The 22,702-nt window shown below is 48.4% G+C and overlaps 1 protein-coding gene across 1 annotated transcript in view; it reads right to left on the bottom strand.

Moving 5' to 3' along the window:
- Positions 1 to 22,702, bottom strand: part of LOC137426704 (mechanosensitive cation channel TMEM63B-like) — a 116,552-nt gene that overhangs the window by 41,397 nt on the left and 52,453 nt on the right. Inside the window, exons 4-5 of the mRNA XM_068115495.2 lie at positions 16,098 to 16,133; positions 5,849 to 5,933 (exon numbers count right to left, since the gene is read on the bottom strand). Of these exons, the coding sequence (XP_067971596.2) occupies positions 5,849 to 5,933; positions 16,098 to 16,133 (121 nt within the window). The remainder of the gene's footprint in view (positions 1 to 5,848; positions 5,934 to 16,097; positions 16,134 to 22,702) is intronic.

Here is a 22,702-nt window from a genome sequence, read left to right as displayed (position 1 = left end):
CATGTTTCATCATAGAAGGTGTGGCTGCTTTGTCAGGGAACAGAGGTAGAACCCCTATCAATGCCTTAGGCTTCACAGAGTCATCACTCATGAGTCGGGAGTTGTAGCCTGACCAGGTGATGACTTCACCTTCTGGCAATGTGTCCTGTTTCAGCACTGTGGACACATGTGCCATCCAGGACTCATCCTTGAATTTGGCTCCATGTAGCAGATTATGAGATGGCCGAGAATTGAGATCTGGAGTACATGGTACATGCAAATCATTGCTTGAGAATTCAGCTGGCTGAACCACTGTGTAGGATTCAGGAAGTTGTGGTACAGTAGTGTCTGTAGGATCCAGCTCGATAGAGGGTCGCTGTACTCCTTGGTTGTCCCAAGACAGGTGGTTTGTCACGCTGATTGCTGTCCCATGGAACTCATCATGGGAGAAGTTACCTTGGTTGCTGCTATCCAAGTTGTCTACATCAAAGGTCACGAAGACCCCAATACGGATGTTTGTGGGCAGCACAACTCCATCCTGGACAAACTGTTTGACGTGTGCTCGTGCCATGGATTGCCTGATCTCCAAGACACGACTGTAAGACACAGAAACCCCAAAGGCATTGGCATTATTGATCTCTTTCTTCCGCCTACCCTCACCATGCAGCTTGAGGCCCTGGTACAAAGGAAAAGGGGTCTCATGTTCTTTGTTGTGACGGATGTTGCTGGACTTTGTGGCATGATGTGAACCACTGCAGGTATTATAAATAATCTGCTGGGCAATGGCGCTTGCAACTCTTGCCCTGCCTTGTACCTGCACCTGCAACTCCTTACTGCTCTGTTCACGCAAGATTGAGGGGCGCTGGAGCAGGATGTTGAGGAAGCTTCTCAGCTGTCCAGGGATGGGAGATGTCAGGGAATCAGAGGCAAAAGTACCAGTAAATGGTTCTTGCCTCTGGAGACAGCATTTCCTAAGTATTACTGCTGGTCGCATCAACAACAAAGCATCATCCTGACCTATCTGGGACTTATGGGCTTCAGCTATTAGATCTCCAACGTTCTGGTTGCTAGAGATATAGACTTCCTTGCCCTGGGAGAACTCTGTCGACTCAGGAAGCAGCTTCAGAAGATACTCCTTGAACCGTGTGGCATGTGGTTCCCTGGTATCAGAACAGGGAATTCCCTGTTGCTCCACAAGTGTTCTATATAACTGTCGCAAAGCAGACAGTTTGAAGACTGAGTCAGAGTCCTCGACTAAAGCAACAATTTGCGCAATGGCTACTGAATTGAAGTGAGGGGCAGGAGGACCTGCAGATGATCTGTGATCCTCAGCACGAGCTGAGTCTCTCAGGTGCAAGTAACACTGTACATGATAGTAAGTGTCACCAGCGTGGGCATCAGCTGCGTGGGCAATCAGTTTGCCCAGAAGATTGAAATTGTTGGTGCTCTGAGCCCAGGTCTTTAAGTTTGTGTCTACATTAAATGTTTCAACTTTACGTAGATTCTTTTGGTCCTGTCCCTCACATATTATGCAACAAGGAGACTTCTGAGGAGCAGAAGACACTGCAAAACTGGACCGTAGTTTCTTAGGTGAGTTTTGGTCACTAGAATCCTCTTTTTCAGTGAACCTTCTCAGGCGAGAGTTACTGCAGTAGGTTCTGCAAACTTTGTGATATTTGGCATTGTGTGTCTGAAGCGTCTTAGCAATGCCCTGGCCCTCATCAAGCTGAGCCCATGACACTTTCAAACAAGAAGGCATGACACCAATGGCTTTAAAACCATTCAGATCTTTCTCAATTGAAGCAAGGCCCTTTTCCGTTGGCGTCTGCAACCGTTCATCCTTTTCTTCTTGGCAGACACAGCAAAGCTCCCAGTTGATGGCATCCATCCTTGCCATCCACCACCAGTACAGCTAGGACTCTATTCTCTATTCTTCTATTCTATTCTTCTATTCCCACAGCAGAACGACAGGCACCTGAAATAAAAAAAAATAAAAAAAATTTAAATAAAAAAATTAAAATTTAAAAAAATTGTCAAACATAAAAATAAAAAAAATGTAAAATTTCCTGTCAAGGCTACTGTCAAACAGACATCAGATTTAAAATCAGTGAGGTCCAAACCCCTAGAAAAGTGCTTTTAATTGTAATTATGTGACTTTTGGTTGGCTAGTAACGGAAAAGTCAGTTTTTAGTGGCGGCCATTTTGAAGTGTCAAATATGGCGCTCCCATTGAGAATTGGCTTTGGCTCCCGGCAGATTTGAATTCAGCATGTCAAAAACTACAAGTGTGCCAAATGTCATGCTTGTAGACAAATCTGCACAATTTTTCCCCTAACAGACCAGACTATTCGTAAATGTGTAAAGTGTAGCACTACTCCTTGTGGTGGTGAGAGAGGGTATTACAAGTGACACTTCCAATGACTTAATTGTATTATACTCGACTGCAAAAAATCCCAAGGAATTCCCATGTCATACTGCCTTTTTCCATCTTTGAAAAAGCCACGCTAAAGCGTATAAATAGCCCCCTCCCATCCCACCCTCCTCCCAGCTTTGTCTGAGTGGGTGTTCAGCGGTCCTCAAAAAAAATCAAAACCACTCTCGACCTACCAGACATTTTCCATGGCTTAATTAATGTTTTTCTCTTCCTTCTGTGATGGTGCCTCACATCACATCTGTCTCTCTTGGAATTTGTTGACTTCAAAGCTCTCCCTATTATTGGTATCTCCCACAATGAGGCTGAAGCACAAGAACTTTTACTCCAACATAGCACACAGGTCAGTGGCCCCTCTATCTTGCAAGAGGCTGAAATAAATTAATACAACCCCTATCACTTCACCTATCACTTTGCCATCACAGACATGTCAGTGGTCCGTCTGTCTTCTACCGCCTCCTTTCTCGTCTGCATCCTCTGCTCTTTCCGTGCTTTGTCCCCTCCAGGTTCTTTGTCCCCTTTGCCCGTCCCCAGGTTTCTGGATGGCACACACAGTCCACCATCAACCCCCTTTCTGGTATAAACTACTTAAATCAAGGATCACCGACAACCTCTACTCATTTGTTCTTTTTCCCACCTGTGGAACCAACTTCCACATCCTTTTCAATCTAATTATTCCCTGTAGTTCTTGAAGACAGCTGTTCACCACCATCTCAGATCGTCCCCAATCCAAAACCATTATATTTTCTACCCTCGTTAACCCCCCCGCCCCACCCCCCACCTCCAGCCCAATCCCTCCTCCTTCCACATTTCCAGTTTTCCTTCCTGAGAGTGTCCTTCTCTATCCATCTTGTCCACCTCGTGCATCCTCTCCTGTCCCCCATTCTCCCCCTCCACACACATTGCTTGTCCGTCTCCCTCTGTCTTGGCCTTCGGGTCTGCTATTGGTTTCCCCCTCTCTCCGCTGTTCCTTTTGTCATGTTGCATCCTGATCTGTTCAGAGTACTAGTATGACCTCTTCCATGAGCCTCGACTATGTATACCAAAAAATCCCCCGAAGCTGTGCCTTGTACATGTGTGTACCTTCATCAGCATAGTGTTGGCTGCCCAAGGAAAAATAAAGCTCAAGGTGGAGCAATGCTCCAGCAATATTACTTTGGTCACTACTAATCTGCCAGTGGGTGGCACAGAGGGTGCGGATTTTCCTTTGAGATGTCTCGTCCGAATTTGATGATGAACCCGATGATAATCTGTTGGACAGATGCTTCCCAGACAGGGCTTTGCACCACAAAGTGTGTTGTCCTTTGGATGGACGTTAAGCCAGGAACTCATCTAGTAGTATTGATTGCTTTTTAACGTTAAAGATCTCTTGGTATATTTTAATGACTTATTGCCAGCAGCCGGGTGCAATTCCAAAATTCCTGCCCAAGCTTGGCATTTATAGGAAATGAGCATTACTTTATCCCTGACACCAAAGGTGGACTGGGGTTATGTTTTCACCCCTGTCTGTTTGTCTGTCTGTCTGTCTGTCTGTGAACAAGATATCTCAAAACGTTATGGATGGATTTGGATGAAACTTAGTGGACAGGTTTTGTGTCTACCAAAGACGAATTGATCAGATTTTGGTGAAGATCTGGATACGAGAGTTTTGGTTAATTACCTCTGCCACAAAGGTGGATGGAGGTTATGTTTTCACCCCTGTCTGTCTGTCCGTTTGTCTGTCTGTCTGTCCGTTTGTGAACAAAATATCTAAAAAAGTTGTGGACGAATTCGGACTAAATTTGGTGGAGATGTAGCGTATGTGACAAGGACTAAATTATTAGATTTCGGTGAAGATCCGGATCCGGATCCGGCTACTAGAATTTTTAAAGTGATTCTTCACCATTGGGAGATAGGGCCAAAACGATACATAGCAGGATATCTCAAAACGTTGTAGATGGATTTGGACGAAACTTGGTGGACCGGTTGGGTGTCTGACCAGGACGATTCGATTCGATTTTGGTGAAGATCTGAATATGGATTCGGATATGAGAATTATTTAATTCTTTAAGTGATTCTTCACCAGTGGGAGAAAGGGCCAAAAACGATACATAGCGGGATATCTCAAAAAGTTGTGGACAGATTATGACAAAACTTGGTGGATGAGTATGGTATGTGACAGGAAAAAGCCGATTAGATTTTGGTAAAGATCCGGATCCGGATCTTAGAATTGTAAGTGATTCTTCTTCATTGAGTGATTTAGTCAGGTTCACTATGTCAATAAATTATATTTCGTTCAAAATCATGGTAGATTAGCAAACCTATACATTTTTGGAAAGGTTATAGCATAAGGAAACTAAAAATCAATGTTTACATTTGGAGAGATACCTGTATGGCGGCCATTTTGGATTTTCAATATGGCCACTGTAAAATACATATTTTGTTCTATTTCTGCCTCTAATTACCCTAAAAACTTTAAAAAATATTCTAAACCTATATTTTCAGGGACAAGGAATCCAATGAAAGTATCAAATTAGTGCTATGGGGAATGGTAAGACACGAATCAAAGGTTTTGAATTGCAAAATACTGTCTTTATATTCGCGATAAGTTGCATAATCAAATACATGTTATCATTTTGTACAGGCAGTTAATAACATCAAAATGTGTCACAATAATTCATATCACCAAACATACACAGGCAGTCAGCAAAATCATATATACACATGCAGTCAGTATAACTTCACATCTACACAGGCAGTCAATGACAAAATATACACAGGCAGTCAATGGCATCAAACATACACGATTACAGAATATGCCATTTAGAGTTCGTCATCACTGTCCTGTGTGTCGTATCCGACAATATAGTCCGCATCGTTTTCACAGTCCGTTCCGCACAAGCAAAGGTCGGTCAAATTGATTGGCAAATCGAATTGGTCGAATGGTCGATCGAATCGAATTCGATGAATCGAATCGAATCGATCGAATTGGTCGAATGGTCGAATGGTCGATCGAAGCGATTGGTCGAATGGTCGAATGGTCGAATTGGTCGAATGGAATTGGTCGATTGGTCGAATTGGTCGAATCGAATTGGTCGGAATTGGCAAATGTCAACATTGATTTTCAGATTTTCCATGTAATAACGTTTCCAAAAATGTATAGGTTTGCTAATCTACCATGATTTTGAACGAAAAAACATAGTGAACCTGACTAATTGTGCCAATAACGACAGAGCATAATATCCCAAAAAGTTGTGGACATGCAAGCGCCATCATGGCGCTCTAACAATCTGTGAGGTCATGGGAGAGATGGTGATGATTAATACAGCAAAATGTGATCTAATACTTGAAGTTATTATCCAGGTCCACATTTTTGTCCAAGGGTGTGCAATAATATCTGACCACCATTGTTAAACTCGCATGTACAGTATTTGTAGCGCATGTGTGACTATAAACGCACCTTGTCCCTGCTCTCGTAATCCGTGATGCTGCGATGGGTAGAGAGAGGTGATCGCACACTCCGCTCTTTGTAGAGTCCTGCAAAGCTGCACGGCACAAAGAAAATGCATCAGGCGAAACATTAGCCACGTCAAACACACTGTCGATGGCCAGGTGTTTCACTATATAGTCCTGGAAAAAAAAAACATACGTATAATGAAACTGTCTCATGAATAATTCCATCACACTGAAATACTAGAGGGATGAACATCATGCATTATCGATGTTTCCCAGAATGATTCCTTTCTCGCTGGATCCTGCCTCTTTAAAAAAAGCAAAAATAAATAATGCAACGTTTCTTACTCTTCAAACAGAAATTGGGAAATGCATGGAATGTTGGTGATTTTTCCGATTTGTATCTGGGAGCGTATTCAGGTGGAACATCGTCCTCTTTGAACTGTCTGGTTCTGGGTTTGATGCCCAGGGGAGCCATTTCAATATAAAAAGCTGCCATTCAAATGTGACGCCAACAAGCGTGGCCTGCAAACCGTCCTGACAACTTGATAGATGCTCAGGGTTCTTGAAAACATGAAGATCACCATGTTCATCCCAGCTTACCATTTAGCTACTAACCCACCATGGACCCATAAACAAACCTTAAAGGAGCATTTTTCATTACCGAAGATTAAACTTTTTTTTTTTTTTGTATACAAGATCGAGGCTCGTGTAAGAGCTAACATTAATTACAAAAAGACAAACTGACACATAAAACACAAGACAAAGGGAGCGGGAGACAAGACGGGGGGAGAGAGGGAAGCACACAAGCACAACAGTAGAGAACAGGGGCATCGGGAGATCCGAGGTAGGGAGAGGGCTTGGGGGGAGGAAGCTTGGGAAGTGGGAGGGGGGGGGGGGGGGTGGGAGAGGCATAAAACTCATGGACACTGCTAGGACTTCCAGGAAAGAAGTCGGAATTTCAAAAAAGTGGATCTGAGGTGAATTAATGGGGGTAGAAAAGATCAAAGTTTTGGATGGGGGAAGATAAGAGATGGTGGTGAACAGCTGTTTTAAAGACCTGGAGGGAGGAGTGGGATTGAAGAGTGAGGGAGTTTGTTCCAGAGGCGGGAGAAAAGAGGAATGAAAGAGTGAAGGTGAGCAGAGAGTCTTGATTTTGGCAGTTTAACCATAGGAGGGTTGCAGGCAGATCTTGTGCGACCTGTAGGAATATTTGGGGACGAACCCTAACAAATTTTCTGGAATCATTTTGGATAACTTTGCAGAAGTTTTGTTCGAATAGAAAAAATTAATAAATGAAATATAGTACCTGATGAAAAAGGTCAATGACTTTTAAATTGAAGAGTTAAGTGTGAGTAAAAGCAGTACATACATAAAGCCGTACATACATAAAGTAAAAAATGTGTGGTGTGGTGTTCATAAAGTATTCCGAATGACATATAATAGTCCAACAAACTCCAATATATACAGTCACGTGAAAAAGTAAGTACACCCCATGTAAAGTTTTGACTTTTTCAACATATTTCAACATACAGAACTCTGTATGCGGACTGGCTGGCGGACTTCCTCTCTAGTCGTAGTCAACGTGTGGCCCTGAATGGGTTTCTCTCATCTCCTCTTCCTGTTCAGGCTGGAGTTCCACAAGGCAGTGTTCTGGGCCCTGTGCTTTTTCTGGTCTTCATCAATGATCTCTCTGACTCTCTTGAAAATCCTCTGTATCTCTTTACTGATGACTCTACTCTCTGTCGCTCCATTCTTCATCCCTCAGATCGGCAGTCTGCAGCCTCCTCACTCTCTGCAGACCTGGACAAAATCACAGACTGGGCAAACAAGTGGAACATGTCTGTCAATCCTGATAAATCTCACACTCTTACGATATCTCTCCGAAAAGACCGACTGGACAACCCTCCCATCCACTTTCTGAATAATCCTCTCCAAGAAGTTCTGTCACTCAAGCTTTTGGGTCTCACTATCTGCCATGATCTTTCCTGGGAAAACCACATTTCAAATCTGGCCTCCAAAGCCAGTCGCCGACTGGGCATCCTCCGTCGTGCGAAGTCCTTCCTTGGCACACCTGAGCTCCTCACCAAATACAAGGCTTTCATCCGCAGCTCAATGGAAGACTGCTCTCCCCTCTGGGCTGGTGCTCCTGCCTCACACCTAGCTCGTCTTCACGCTGTTGAAACCAAAGCATTCAGAATCATTGGAATCTCCCGCGATGAAGCTAACTCCAAGGGCCTCTCACTCACTCACCGCAGGCAGGTTGGTGGTCTTTCCGTCTTCAACCGACTCCTCTCTGGCCTTGCCCCCCCCCCCCCAGCTCTCTCTGGGCTCTGTCCCGCAAATATTCCTACAGGTCGCACAAGATCTGCCTGCAACCCTCTTATGGTCAAACTGCCAAAATCAAGACTCTCTGCTCACCTTCACTCCTTCATTCCTCTTTTCTCCTGCCTCTGGAACAAACTCCCTCACTCTCTTCAATCCCACTCCACCCTCCAGGTCTTTAAAACAGCTGTTCACCACCATCTCTTATCTTCCCCCATCCAAAACCTTGATCTTTTCTACCCCCGCTAATTTCACCCCAATTCCACTTTTTTGAAATACTAACTTCTGTCCTGGAAGTCCTTGGTGTCCTTGTGTTTTATACTTCTCCCTCCCCCTTCCCACGCCTCCTCCCCCCAAGCCCTCTCCCTTCCACACATCTCCCTGCTCTCAAATGTTGTGTTTGTGTGCTTCCCCTTCTCTCCCCATCTTGTTTTCCGCTCCCTCTTTTTATATATTTTGTTTGTCTGGTTGATTTGTTTGTGAAGTAAATGTTAGCTCTTTCACGAGCCGCGATTCAGTATACAAAAAAAAAAAATACAGCTGTTTCATCTTCATTTCAACAATATTGATCAATAAAGGTGATATAATATAACAAATATCATGAAACATTTACATTTTGTAGTCCATTGTATAACTTAAATAAACATAAATGCAAATTTCGCATGTGGAAAAAGTGAGTACACCCTTGGCTCTAATAGGTGGTATTGCCCCCTTTTGGCAGAAACAGCCTCAAGTAGGCGTTTCTTATAACTGTCTACGAGTCTCTGACATCGACTGGGAGAAATTTATGCCCACTCCTCCATGCAGAATTATTTCAGCTGTGCGATGTTTGAGGGGTTTCTTGCATGCACAGCTCGTTTCAAATCCCCCCACAACATCTCGATGGGATTTAGATCCGGGCTTTGACTTAGCCATTCCAGAACCCTCCATTTCTTTCTTTTCAGCCATTCCTTGGTGGATTTACTGGTATGTTTAGGGTCATTGTCATGTTGCAAGGTCCACCTTCGGTTGAGCTTCAACTTTCCGACAGATGGCCTCACATTATCCTCAAGCACCCTCTGGTACAATGAAGAATTCATAGTGGATTCTATGATGGTGAGCTGCCCAGGCCCTGATGCAGCAAAGCTGCCCCAAACCATAATATTTCCACCACCATGCTTTACAGTTGGTATCAGGTTCTTGTGGTCAAATGCTGTCTTTGGCTTTCGCCAAACATGTCTTCTGGTACTGTGGCCCAATAGCTCTACCTTTGACTCATCTGTCCAGAGCACATTGTTCCAGAAGTGCTGGTCTTTGCCGAGGTGTTCATTGGCAAACTTTAGTCTTGCCATGATGTTCTTTTTGGACAGCAAAGGTTTCCTCCTGGCACACCTCCCATGTAGATAAAATTTGTGCAGCCTCTTTCTAATGGTAGTCTCGTGCACTTTGACATCAACAGTGGCAAGAGCTACCTGTAGGTCCTGTGATGACATTCTGGGGTTCTTAGAGACTTCTTTCAGCATCTTGCGGTCTGCTCTCGGGCTGAACTTGCTGGGGCGGCCTGGCCTGAACAAGTTGGCAGTTGTTTGGAATCTTTTCCACTTGTAGATTATCTTCCGGACAGTCGAATGATTGATTTCAAATTGTTTGGAGATCTTTTTAAATCCCTTCCCGGACTCGTAGGCATCTATAACCTTCTTTCTGAAGGCCTCAGAGAGCTCTTTTGATCTAGGCATGGTGACGCCGCACACTTCAACAACAAAGAGCAAACCAAACGAAATGTCTGAGGTTTAAATAAGACAGGTTCCTCCAAGATCCTCTCCAACGATGTTCTAATCATTTGCACCTGAGCTGGTGCACCTGATTCTAATTTTAGGGATTTGAAGTAGTGATAAATGTAGGGGTGTACTCACTTTTTCCACATGTGAAATTTGCATTTATGTTTATTTAAATTCTACAATGGACTACAAAATGTAAATGTTTCATGATATTTGTTATATTGTATTGAAGGAGCTGGGGCTCCCACGTCGATCGGAAGAATGGACGCGACAAAAAGCTGGAATTCATCCGAGTTGCTTTAATCAAACCAAACACTCAGGCACTCTGAAAAGCCCGTTTATCGGGCAGCAATATATATACATATTATCCCGGAGCGTTTGCCCAGGAAAGGCGAGAGGGGGCGTGGCCCAGCGTCCTGGCTGCGGCCTGGCAAGTTGAGGGCGAGCCTGCCCGGGCCTGCCCGGGCGTCCTGGACGAGCCCGGCATGGTGATCGCTCCGTGTCCTTGATAGGTGCAAGGCGATTGTGAAAACCCAGCGGTAGCCGCTACACACGTCCCCCCAGAATCGACTTGCACTGGCAGGGTCAATTTGAGGGGGGTCCTGATGACCCGGCCGAAGCGACCCCTGGCGGGTCGTGGGAGGGGGTCCGGTGTGGTGGTGGGCGGTCGAGTGGGGGGCACCGTGGACGGGGGGCGGCGTCGCCACGGCAGAAGGGCCACCCGTGGTGGGTGGTCGACGTCCACGTGCGCCGGCTTGAGGCGGTCCACCGCAATCCGGTCCGACCTGCCGCCGATGTCGATGACGAACGACTTGTCGTCCCGTCGCAGCACCCGGAAGGGCCCGTCGTACGGCGGCCGGAGTGGCCCCCGATGTGCGTCGTGACGCACAAAAACATACTCCGCTGTGCGAAGTGCTGGGGGGGACGTAGGACTGGGGGTCACCGTGGTGGGATGTTGGCACGGGGGCAAACCGTCGGGCGGCCTCCTGGAGGTCCGAGCGCTGGTGAGCTGCGAACCAGGGACTGGTAGCGTCGGGCACGAATTCGCCCGGGACGCGTAGCGCCTGGCCATAGACAAGCTCGGCGGTGGATGCCTGGAGGTCCTCCTTGGGGGCCGTGCGGAGGCCCAAAAGGACCCACGTCAGCCGGTCGGCCCAACCGCCGTCTTGAAGGCCGGCCATGAGCGCGGCCTTCATGGAGCGGTGGAATCGCTCGCACAACCCGTTTGCTTGGGGGTGGTAGGCCGTAGTACGGTGGAGCTTGACCCCCAGGTTGCGGGCGACCACGCCCCACAGCTCGGAGGTGAACTGTGGTCTGCGGTCTGACGAGATGTCCGCCGGTGCGCCGAAGCGGGCGACCCAGGTGGCGATGAAAGCCTGCGCCACGTCGGCGGTGGTGGTGGAGACGAGGGGAACGGCCTCCGGCCACATGGTGGTCCTGTCCACCATGGTGAGCAGGTGTGTGAACCCCCGTGACGGGGGGAGAGGGCCCACCAGATCCACGTTGACGTGGTCGAAACGTCGTTCGGGCACGGTGAAAGGTGCCAGCGGGGCCTGGGTGTGTCGGTGGACCTTGGCCCGTTGGCAGGCCGTGCAGGTGCTGGTCCAATCGTGGACGTCCCGACGAAGGCCGTGCCAGACGAATCGCGCCGACACCAGCTTCTGGGAAGCTTTCCGGCCCGGGTGGGAAAGGCCGTGGAGGGAGGCGAAGATGCGGCGTTGCCAGGTGACGGGCACGATGGGGCGAGGCTGGCCTTGGGAGACGTCGCAGAGCAGGACAGTGTCCGCGAAGGGGATGTCGGCCAGGCGGAGGCCCGTGTCCGCCGCCCGGAGGGCTTGCACCGTGGTGTCGGTGGTTTGGTCCGCCGCCATAAGCGCAAAGTCCACACCCAGGTGGACCGCGTTCGCGCTGGCCCGGGAAAGACAGTCGGCCACGGCGTTGTTTTTGCAGGCGACGTGCCGGATGTCCGTGGTAAACTCCGACACGGCGGAGAGGTGGCGCTGTTGGCGGGCCGACCACGGCTCCGTGACCTTGGCCATGGCGTAAACCAACGGCTTGTGGTCGACGAACGCCGTGAAAGGTCGGCCCTCCAGGAGGTGGCGGAAATGGCGGACGGCCAGGTGTAGACCGAGGAGCTCCCGGTCAAACGTGCTGTATTTGAGCTCGTTCGGCCGGAGCTGCCGGCTGAAAAAAGCGAGTGGCTGCCAAACCCCGTTCACCCATTGCTCATGTACGGCGCCCACCGCGTAGTCGGAGGCATCCGTGGTGAGGGCGATGGGAGCGTTGAGCACCGGGTGAGCGAGCAGTGTTGCGTCGGCGAGGGCCCGCTTTGAGCTTTGGAAGGCCGCATCCATTGCTGCGGACCAGGCGATGTCGTGCTTGGCCGGCTTGCCCCGGAGGGCTTCGTAGAGGGGCCGCATGAGTTGAGCAGCGCGGGGCACGAAGCGGTGATAAAAATTCACCATTCCCAGGAATTCCTGCAGGGCCTTTATGGTGCGGGGACGCGGGAACGTGGTGATGGCCTCGACCTTGGTTGGCAGCGGCACGGCCCCGTTCTTGGTGATGTGGTGGCCCAAAAAATCAACGGCCGTCGTGCCGAAGTGGCATTTGGCCGGGTTGACGATGAGGCCGTGCTCGCTGAGGCGCCCGAACAGTGTTCGGAGGTGGAGGAGGTGCTCGGCCCGGGACGTGCTGGCGACGAGGATGTCGTCCAGGTAAACAAAAAGGAACGGCAGGTCATGCAGCATGCCGTCCATCAAGCGCTGGAACGCCTGAGCCGCGTTCTTGAGACCAAACGGCATCCGCAAGAATTCGAATAAGCCGAACGGCGTGATGACTGCCGTTTTAGGGACGTCGGCCGCCCTGACAGGTACCTGGTGATATCCCCGTATGAGATCAATTTTCGATAAAATGACCCGTCCCGCCAGACGGGCGGAGAAGTCTTGGATATGCGGGATCGGGTACCTGTCGGGGGTGGTAGCGTCATTGAGACGGCGGTAGTCGCCACACGGGCGCCATCCACCCCCCGGCTTTGGCACGATGTGCAGTGGCGAGGCCCACGCGCTATCGGAGCGCCGCACGATGCCGAGGTGCTCCAACGCGTCGAATTCGGCCTTCGCCAAGGCGAGCTTGGCTGGGTCGAGGCGGCGGGCCCTGGCGTAGACCGGCGGGCCCGTGGTTGGTATGTGGTGCTCGATCCCATGCCGTACTGCGACGGCCGAAAACGTCGGCTGCGTGAGGGCCGGGAACTCCGTGAGCAGGCGAGCAAACTCGTTCGCCGCCGGGACGGCGCATGCCAGCTCGGTCGGCGCGGAGCTGCTCAATGTGCATACCAGGGAGCTGAAGGTTTCGGCGTTGATTAAACGACGCCGTTGGACATCCACCAGCAGTCCGTGTGCGCAGAGGAAGTCGGCGCCTAGCAGAGCCATGGGCACGTTTGCGGTTACAAACGTCCAAGCAAAGCGTTGGCCGCCGAAGCAGAGGGTGACGTTGCGCGGGCCGAAGGTGCGGATGGTCGATCCGTTGGCCGCAACCAAGGAGGGGCCGCAAACCGCGGATTGCCTGTCCTGGTCAGAGGCGGGTATGACGCTCAGTTGGGCGCCGGTGTCGCACAGGAAGCGCCGTCCGGACGCTTTATCCGTGATGAACAGTAAGTTGCCCGTGTGGCCGGCGCTCATGGCTGGTAATGAACGCCGGCCCGGCCGTTTCCCGGCCTGCCGAAGGTGCACGGGGGTCGGCATGTCCGGGCCTTCTGTCCGAACCTGGCATGATAGTAACACCACGCTTGGTCAGGTGGAGGCCCCGGTCGTCGTGCTGGAGGTGGTCGGCTCGGTGTAGCGGCCGCCAATTGCATCGGCAGTTCGGTCGTCGACCGTGCCGGGTGCTCGGGCGCCATGGGTGTTGCGTCGGACGGCGGTGGGTCCCATGTCGCCGCTGCGATGCGCTGTCCTGCGGCGGAGATCTTGTCGGCTTCTCTGGCAAGGGCCCGGGGATCTGTGATCGTCGTGCTTGCCAGGGCGAGGCATACCGGGTTAGGCAGCTGACGGAGGAACAGCTCCCGGAACAGGAATGCCGGAGAGTGCTCGCCGAGCAGTGAAAGCATGTAATCCATTCGCTCGGAAGGGCGCGTGTCGCCGAGCTCGGGCAGGTCGAGCAGGCGCCGTGCGCGTTCCGCCGATGGGAGGGCGAAAGCGTCGAGGAGAAGCTTCTTAATCGCGCCGTATTTGTCAGCGGCTGGCGGGCTCTCGAGGAGGCTCAGGGCGCGGGCCGCGGTGGCCGAACCGAGCGCTGCTACCTCATGGTGGAAGCGGGTGTCGTCGGCCGTGATGCCTCGCAGGGCGAACAGGGAATCCGCCTGTGCGAACCAAACCGCCGCGTGAGCCTCCCAGAAGGTAGGCAGTTTAAGGGCGACTGCCGTGTCCATGTCGGTAGGTCACCAATGAAGGAGCTGGGGCTTCCACGTCGATCGGAAGAATGGACGCGACAAAAAGCTGGAATTAATCCGAGTTGCTTTAATCAAACCAAACACTCAGGCACTCTGAAAAGCCCGTTTATCGGGCAGCAATATATATACATATTATCCCGGAGCGTTTGCCCAGGAAAGGCGAGAGGGGGCGTGGCCCAGGGTCCTGGCAAGTTGAGGGCGAGCCTGCCCGGGCATGCCCGGGCGTCCCGACCGAGGCCTGGCAAGTTGAGCGCGGGCCTGCCCGGGCGTCCTGGACGAGCCCGCCATGGTGATCGCTCCGCGTCCTTGATAGGTGCAAGGCGATTGTGAAAACCCAGCGGTAGCCGCTACAGTATCACCTTTATCTATCAATATTGTTGAAATGAAGATCAAATAGCTGTATGTTGAAATATGTTGAAAAAGTCAAAACTTTACATGGGGTGTACTTACTTTTTCACGTGACTGTATGCACACACAGTACTTGTATAGTGAAAAACAGTGTTTCTTGGATTATTTTAAGAATTTAAGAATTCCGTTATGGTATCATTTTTGAATGCACAACATTTAGGCAGAATGGAAATTAATACTTAAAGGGCCTGCAGTCGCCACTGAACTACATTGAGTGTAAGTAGTCGTCACATGATCCTATACGACCTCCAACAAGGAAATGAGACTATTTGGCCCATCCCTTCCGTGTTGCACTCCCGAGTTAATTCTTATCCCACTTCCGAAGCCCAAAGCGAGGTTAAGTAATTGGTTCACTGTCTGTCCGTCCTTCTGTCTGTCTACAGACATCAGTCTATGATCGAGGAACTGCTAAATTTCAATTGAATGTTTTATTTTGGACATGGCAGAAGAGGTAACGGAACATGAATAGGAACATGAATGGAAACACAAACCTATAGTTTAGCTCGGAATCTCGGCCCGAGTGTGCATGCTCAGAGATGAGTACAGTAATTTATTTACTCTGTCTGTCTGGAAATCAAACAAAATTGAAAATCATTCCAAACAGGAAACTTACAGTATTTAGGGATGTCATAAAAGACACAAACAACAGGCACGAATAACTAATGAAGTGTGTTAAATAAGTTGGTGTAAAAGACAGTGCATCAACGGCGATAAACTTCCAAAAAAAAGTGTTTTGTTTTTTCCTACAGACTTTAAATTATTTATTTATTTTAATGTAATTGTATACTTGAACACAACTCACCTGGTTGACACTTCAAAAACCTCCAGTTTAGCACAACGTGGACAAAATATTACGCCATTTTACGTCATCTCGACCAATTAGGTTTGTCGCTCGCACTCTCAGCACTAGGGAATATCGAGATTCATACAAAATTGTATCGAGATTCATACAAAATTGTATCGAGATTCATACAAAATTGCGCCTCTTAAGAAATATAGATTGTGCTCAGAAACCCAAAGCAAGAGTTTAAAAGACACTTCCCATGTCCTTTTCTCAAAAATACATGGGATGAAGTGTTCCATGAACTCTCTGGTTGCTACAGCTTTCAGACATCAATCTTCTCGATGGTGTCGTAAAGTCTAAATAACCCGATCTTGATCAGGTGACCCAACCTGGCCTCGTACATAATGTCGCAGATATGCAGAATATCATTGAGAATCATTGGATGAATTAGAGAATAAGGCAAGTAACAGGAATCGGGCAGCGTATGATGGAACAACGTGAGTGTGGTAGTTTATGGTTTGAGCGCGTAATTACTCACTAATTGTAGTCTTTCCAGCGTCCTTGAACAATTGGCCTGAAACAAAAAGGAAGAACAACAAAAAGGGAGGTGGTTGGAAAACAGTCCACATTTCATAAAAGCCTATTGTGCTAGTCGGAACAATCAATTTGTGGTCGTGTGACATCTACAAGGTCAATCACATCACATTTAAGAACCATTACCCAGAACCTATTAGTGAGAACACCCCACACCTTCCTCCTTACCAACATTCATCATCCAACAAAGAAGGTATTCAGCGGTAGAGTGATAGGTCAATTGGTCATGTTAATCTGGGATCAGACACATAACCAATGTAATGTTGGCAAGAGGGCGTTTTGTCTTGGAGTACGCCATCATTTAGTCGAAGGCTGTTCCAGGTGGTTGTGGCCTTTCCTTGTATCCTACTATGAATTTGCAATTACTCACTGGCTTTGACACCAAAATAAGTTTTATTAATGACCCTAATCATCAAAGAGACATAGACCAAATAGCTTCAAATGGAGCACCTCGCCACCATTAGAGCATTTAAATTGCATCAGATGTCGCAATATATTAGAATTGTTGCTCCCAGCTTGCCGGCTCGATGGCAGAAGACACCATTTGCATTTCGGCCATCTCCATCCCTACCCCGTTTAGAATCCAATGTGGGCACAGGCAACTTGCTGGTAATAATAAATCTTTGATTCACCTAGGCCTGACTGGTTTTGATACATTTTCAATGTGTCCAAGAGAGGAAGTGAATCATTAATTATTATGGAAATTGCCTACCTTTTATAATCATGGCCAAACGCTATTGACCTTGCGAGGACTTACTTAAAACGCGAGTTATGAGATTGCTCTAATAAAGTTGAGAGTGCCTGGCATGACAAACGTTTCTGCCAAGTTTTGTGAAAATCCGACCATCGGTTTCATAGAAGTTTAAAATGCTAACAGATGGACGGAGAAACTGCCACGTCATAGAATTTCTGGAACAAATTTCCAGGTTTGCCCAAAAAAATATTCCATTGAGGCATTTTGATTTTCTACGAAAGGCTCATTACATTTTTCTGGTTCAGGAACATCATCTTCAAACTCTTTGCTATTCCTATTCATCACGAAGCGATGGGAGAGGCACACATCCTTGACAGATCGTTCAGGTGCTCGTGGGCAAGCCATTTTCTGGGATGAGGATTGATCCTGGACTAAGATGTGGCTGAACTAAGAACCAATTTCCACACTCCACCATTTCTGCTTTTGGGTGTAGAAATTGCAGTTCAGCAGCCATGGGGGTAAGCAGCAGCCATTAAGATTACCCTCTTCAGCTGCAATAGCCGGTGTCTTACTAAAATGGTTGTGTGGAAATCGTGCTCGCACATCTGGCTGCAGTGCCTCTCTTCTTGGCTGGAGCTTGACATTTCAAATAAACAGAGGGCATTGTCTGTCTGAGCAGAACATTATTTTGCAGTCGTGCCTGGGCGGTCGCTGATAATTATTCTGTGATAATCACTGTGAAAAGGCTGCTGGGCCTTGTGCTGAACCACCAATCTTCTTCCTCTTACATAAAAACAAAAACAAAATTCCATTCCCAAGGTAATTGTTTTATCTTTGTAGAGGATATCTTCTGATATGAAATTGTAACAGGTATGCATATGTGTATTGCTCCGTGTTCCTCCCCGACCTCCTGGTCTCGGTACACCTCCGAACCCCGGGAGGAGCCACGGCAGCAAAATATGTTATCTCGTGGCGAAATCAATATGGAAACCACACCAAGAGTTATCAACAAACCAATAATGTATTGAAAACCACACAGGAATCACGATACAACACTAATAGCAATCAACCATACAATCAATATATCTTAAGGTGGTACCACCACGAAAGTCACATAACTCGCTGCGCTCCCAGTGAATGCAACAGAACACTCCTCAATGTCTCTATAACCCAAAGGCGATCCCCGTGAAGAGGCGATGAGGCGAAGAGGCGAACAGGCGATGAGGCGAGTAAGGAGGTGTAGGCAAGGCGGGGACCGTCACGTGGTCCCAACCAACCGCAAACTGGCGGTGGAAAGAGAAATCCCAAAGACGCGATCCAGACGTGCACATTCACCGTTCAACCAGCGAACCGCAGTGTAATCTTCAAACGCCGCTTTAGTGCACACCCATCCCCGGCAGACCACCGGAGGGTGAGACCAGCTGACGTGGCAAAAACTTTTTCCAGTGAACGACGCGCGAGGGTCAAAATGGCGGCCGACTCTTACTCGAGCCGAAGCCTCTAGACGAGGATTCTCCGGAACCTCACGCCTATACCTGGCTATGCAGGTTTTTCAATACTCCCGCGACAACACCAATCGCACGAAATTCCTTTCACGGACTCAAAGTTCACTTGCGACGTTCGCTCGACCACGCTCGGTACGGAGCTTTAAGACACGCGTCTTTCCCGTTCTTCCTCACGCCTTCTTCTTCTTCTCTCTCCTCGTCTTCCGGTGCTCGATCCTGTTTCCTGTCTCGTTTTTTCCATGAGCGCTTTTAACCTTTTAACCACAATAACCATTTCCCTTAAACAACAATAACCATAATCGCCGTTTCCTTCAAACCCCAATAATAATAATAATAATAATACATAACCCGAAATGTTTCAAGTGGATCAAAACCACAACCACAGAAGGACCGAATCCGTAACACTTCCCCCCCCTCAAGAAAGAAAGTTTGAACACCGCGAAAACTTTCCTTGCAGGCAAACTCTTGAAACCAACAAAAGTAAACTCACAACCCAAATCATCAATTCCCGTGAACCACAATAATCAATATTTCCCAAAAATAAAGCAACAAAACTTCGAACAACCCACAGAGATTTCCAAAGTTAATTGACTCTGGACAAAGCGTCAGCCACGACATTGTCCCTGCCCTTTACATGTTCAATTTCCCAATTGGACTCCTGCAAAGCCAAACTCCATCTCCTCCCCCTCTGATTTTACTTTTCCTTTCTTTTGAATGAAGGTTAAGGGGTTGTGATCAAAAACCCAAAGGTCAGAAAATCTATAGCACTTTCCCCGGGAGGCCGAGCTGAAAGCCAGGTTCCATGGTGGTTGGGTGGTGAGCCCTGGAAGTATTCACTACATGGACGCCTTTAGGAACGTAAAGTTCACGGTTAGTCCATGTAGGGAAGTTCACTACATGGATGCCTTTAGGAACGTGGCGTTCACGGTTAATCTGTGTAGGGAAGTTCACTACATGGACGCCTTTAGGAACGTGGAGTTCACGGTTAATCCGTGTAGGGAAGTTCACTACATGGACGCCTTTAGGAACATGGCGTTCACGGTTAATCCGTGTAGGAATTTTGGCTCGGCTGCTCCGCAGCATTCAGTGCTTCAACTCTTTCTAACTTTCGTAATAATCACGGGTGGACCGCTTGTCACTGTCGTCACGTAAATAGCGGTCTCCTTCTCAGCCACTACCCTGATTATCATTCCTTCGGGAGCTGCCGTAACTCTGGGAGCCTCCGTAGTAATATTGACTGCGGCCACCACCAAAACTACCGCCACGTTTCCCTCTTCTGTAGCTCCCTCGACGCCTACGGCCTGCCTTCTCTACGGCTATGGTCCGACCCTCCAAATCCTTACCATTCCAAGTCTTCTCTGCCTCTTTGGCGTCCTTTGTGCTTTCAAACGTGACAAAGCCAAACCCTCTTGACTTTTGCGTTTCCCGGTCTTTTACCAGCTGCACTTCCAAAAGCGATCCATATTTGCTGAAGACAGAGGTCAGAACTTCTTCCTTTGTTTTGAAGTTCAGTCCACCTACAAATATCTTGCCAAATTTGCCGCCATCCCTAACTGGTGTGGTGTTATTTTCCCTACTGGGCTTTTTACCAGCCATCGGGTTACCAGAAACTTGACCACCGGCCAAATCATTCCCGATAACAAAAGATAATCCCTCTACAGGAAGAGTGGCTTGTAAACCTAAGGTGACCGGTCCTGACACCAAATCGGACCCCAAATGGATGACATGAAGTGGAGCTCTAACACAGCCACCAATCCCCTGTAAACGAACACTATCACCAGTTGCCGTCTCCTCTGACAATGGCAAGATGCCTTCAAGCATTAACGATTGATGTGCTCCTGTGTCCCTCAATACCCTAACAGGTCTCCGGTTAGTCGGGTCTCCATCCAGTGACACCAACCCCTCTGAAATAAATGGTTGGTAACCCTTTTGAGGGCGATTTCTCACATTTGCCATTGCATTCGGAGTTGTACTAGTCGGACTCCGCTCCTGATTTTCCTTTTCCAGAGCATAGCAGTGGGACATCAAGTGTCCAGGTTTATGGCAAAAAGCGCAAGTCGGCCCGGAGGAGAACCTCGTGGTCTGCCTCGAGCCCCCCGGAAGATAGGTCTGTCTTGGAACCACAGTCTTCTGATTTCTAGAAGTCGTGGTATCAGAGTGGTCCTCATAGTCATCTCGAGGCCGCCCCCATGAATTTTCGTTCTCCGCCCCGGATGGACCATTGCTCCCCTGTCTAAGTCCAGGCGAGATGTTAGGTTTGTGGAACCCCATCCTGTGTGTTAAGGCATAGTCATCTGCCATGGTTGCTGCCTCATACAGCTTTGGTACTTTCCTTTCCTCCAGATGTACTTGAATGTCCTCGTGGACACACTGTTGGAATTCCTCCAGCAGGATCAATTGTCGCAATAGTTCGAAGTCTTTCCCAACCCCTTTTGAATCACACCACCTCTCAAACATGGTTTGTTTCATTCTGGCAAACTCCACATGGGTCTCACTCTCCCTCTTCCTGGCATTCCAGAATTTTTGCCGGTAAGCTTCAGGGACCAATTCATAGGCTTTGAGAATGGTTTTCTTCACTATCTCATAATTTGCACATTGGTCAATCGGTAAAGCCGAATAAATATCTTGCGCTTTACCCACCAGAACACTTTGCACTAACATGGTCCAGGACTCCTCAGGCCATTTTAGCAGTTGAGCCATTTTGTCAAAGTGTGAAAAAAAATTGGCTACCTTTTTTCATTGAAGGGTGGAACCAGCCTCACATTTCTGCCAACATCCCAGGTGTTCTGACTAGGTGTCGAACCAGTCGGCATGGATGGTACCTCTCCCCGTTCTTTCATTAAATCCAGCTCCTTGAGTTTAATTTCCTGCTGAAGCGCCATTTCACGTTCCTTTACCTCCCTTTCGGCTTTTCTCTTCTCTGCTTCGAGTTCCCTTGCAGCTCTCTTTTCCTCTGCTTTTTTCTCTTCTCTTCTTTCTTCGAGTTCCCTTTCAACTCTCCTTTCCTCTTCTTGTTTCTCTTATAACCTTTCCTGGAGGTCTCGTTCAACTTCTGCTCTTTCCTTTTCTGCTTTCCTTTCCTCTGCTTTTAACCTTTCCTGACTCTGCAATTGCATCTCCAGTTTCCGGAGCTCCACATTTTCTTGTTCCTCGGGTAACCAATCCAAGGCTCCCTCTTCCCACGTTCCTTGTCCCACCAGAGATTCTATCACCAATCTCTGCATCTCTGCTTTCCTCATATTCGTTCGGACCTCCAAGCTAAAATGTCTGGACAATACCAAGAGGTCCGATTTTAGTAACGCTCTGAACTGTGCCTCACTAGGGGTCGCTGCAAACTTCTCTGCATCAAACTCCATGGTGACTATTGTTACCACCTGTTAACCTTCACACAAGAAATTTTAAAAATAAAAAAAAATTTTGGGAAAAATTTGGGAATGTTGGAAAAAGTTCCAAATTTGGGAATTCTGGGAATGTTAGGGAATTCTTTCCCGGTCTAAATTTAGGGAATTTTTGATCCCGGATGAAGACCCAATTTCGAGCCCACGAGTCAATTTGACGAGCCCCCAATTTCTGTTACGTGTTCCTCCCCGACCTCCTGGTCTCGGTATACCTCCGAACCCCGGGAGGAGCAACGGCAGCAAAATATGTTATCCCGTGTCGAAATCAATATGGAAACCACACCAAGAGTTATCAACAAACCAATAATGTATTAAAAAATCACACAGGAATAACGATACAACACTGATAGCAATCAACCATACAATCAATATATCGTAAGGTGGTACCACCACTAAAGTCACATAACTCACTGCGCTCCCAGTGTATGGAACAGAACACTCCTCAATGTCTCTATAACTCAAGGAGATCCCCGCGAAGAGGCGATGAGGCGAAGAGGCGATGAGGCGAGTAAGGAGGTGTAGGCAAGGTGGGGACCGTCACGTGGTCCCAACCAACTGCAAACTGGCGGTGGAAAGAGAAATCCCAAAGACGCGATCCAGACATGCACATTCACCGTTCAATCAGCGAACCGCAGTGTAATCTTCAAACGCCGCTTTAGTGCACACCCATCCCCGGCAGACCACCGAAGCCTCTAGGTGAGGATTCTCCGGAACCTCACGCCTATACCCCTGGCTATGCTGGTTTTTCAATACTCCCGCGATAACACCAATCGCACGAAATTCCTTTCACGGACTCAAAGTTCACTTGCGACGTTCGCTCGACCACGCTCGGTACGGAGCTTTAAGACACGCGTCTTTCCCCTTCTTCCTCACGCCTTCTTCTTCTTCTCTCTCCTCGTCTTCCGGTGCTCGATCCTGTTTCCTGTCTCGTTTTTTCCATGAGCGATTTTAA

This window comes from Myxine glutinosa, chromosome 5 (assembly GCF_964187855.1).
Source record: "Myxine glutinosa chromosome 5, kmMyxGlut1.1, whole genome shotgun sequence".
Lineage (NCBI taxonomy): Eukaryota > Metazoa > Chordata > Myxini > Myxiniformes > Myxinidae > Myxine > Myxine glutinosa.
The sequence above is the reverse complement of the archived record's forward strand: the minus strand, read 5'-3'. Positions and strand labels throughout refer to the sequence as shown.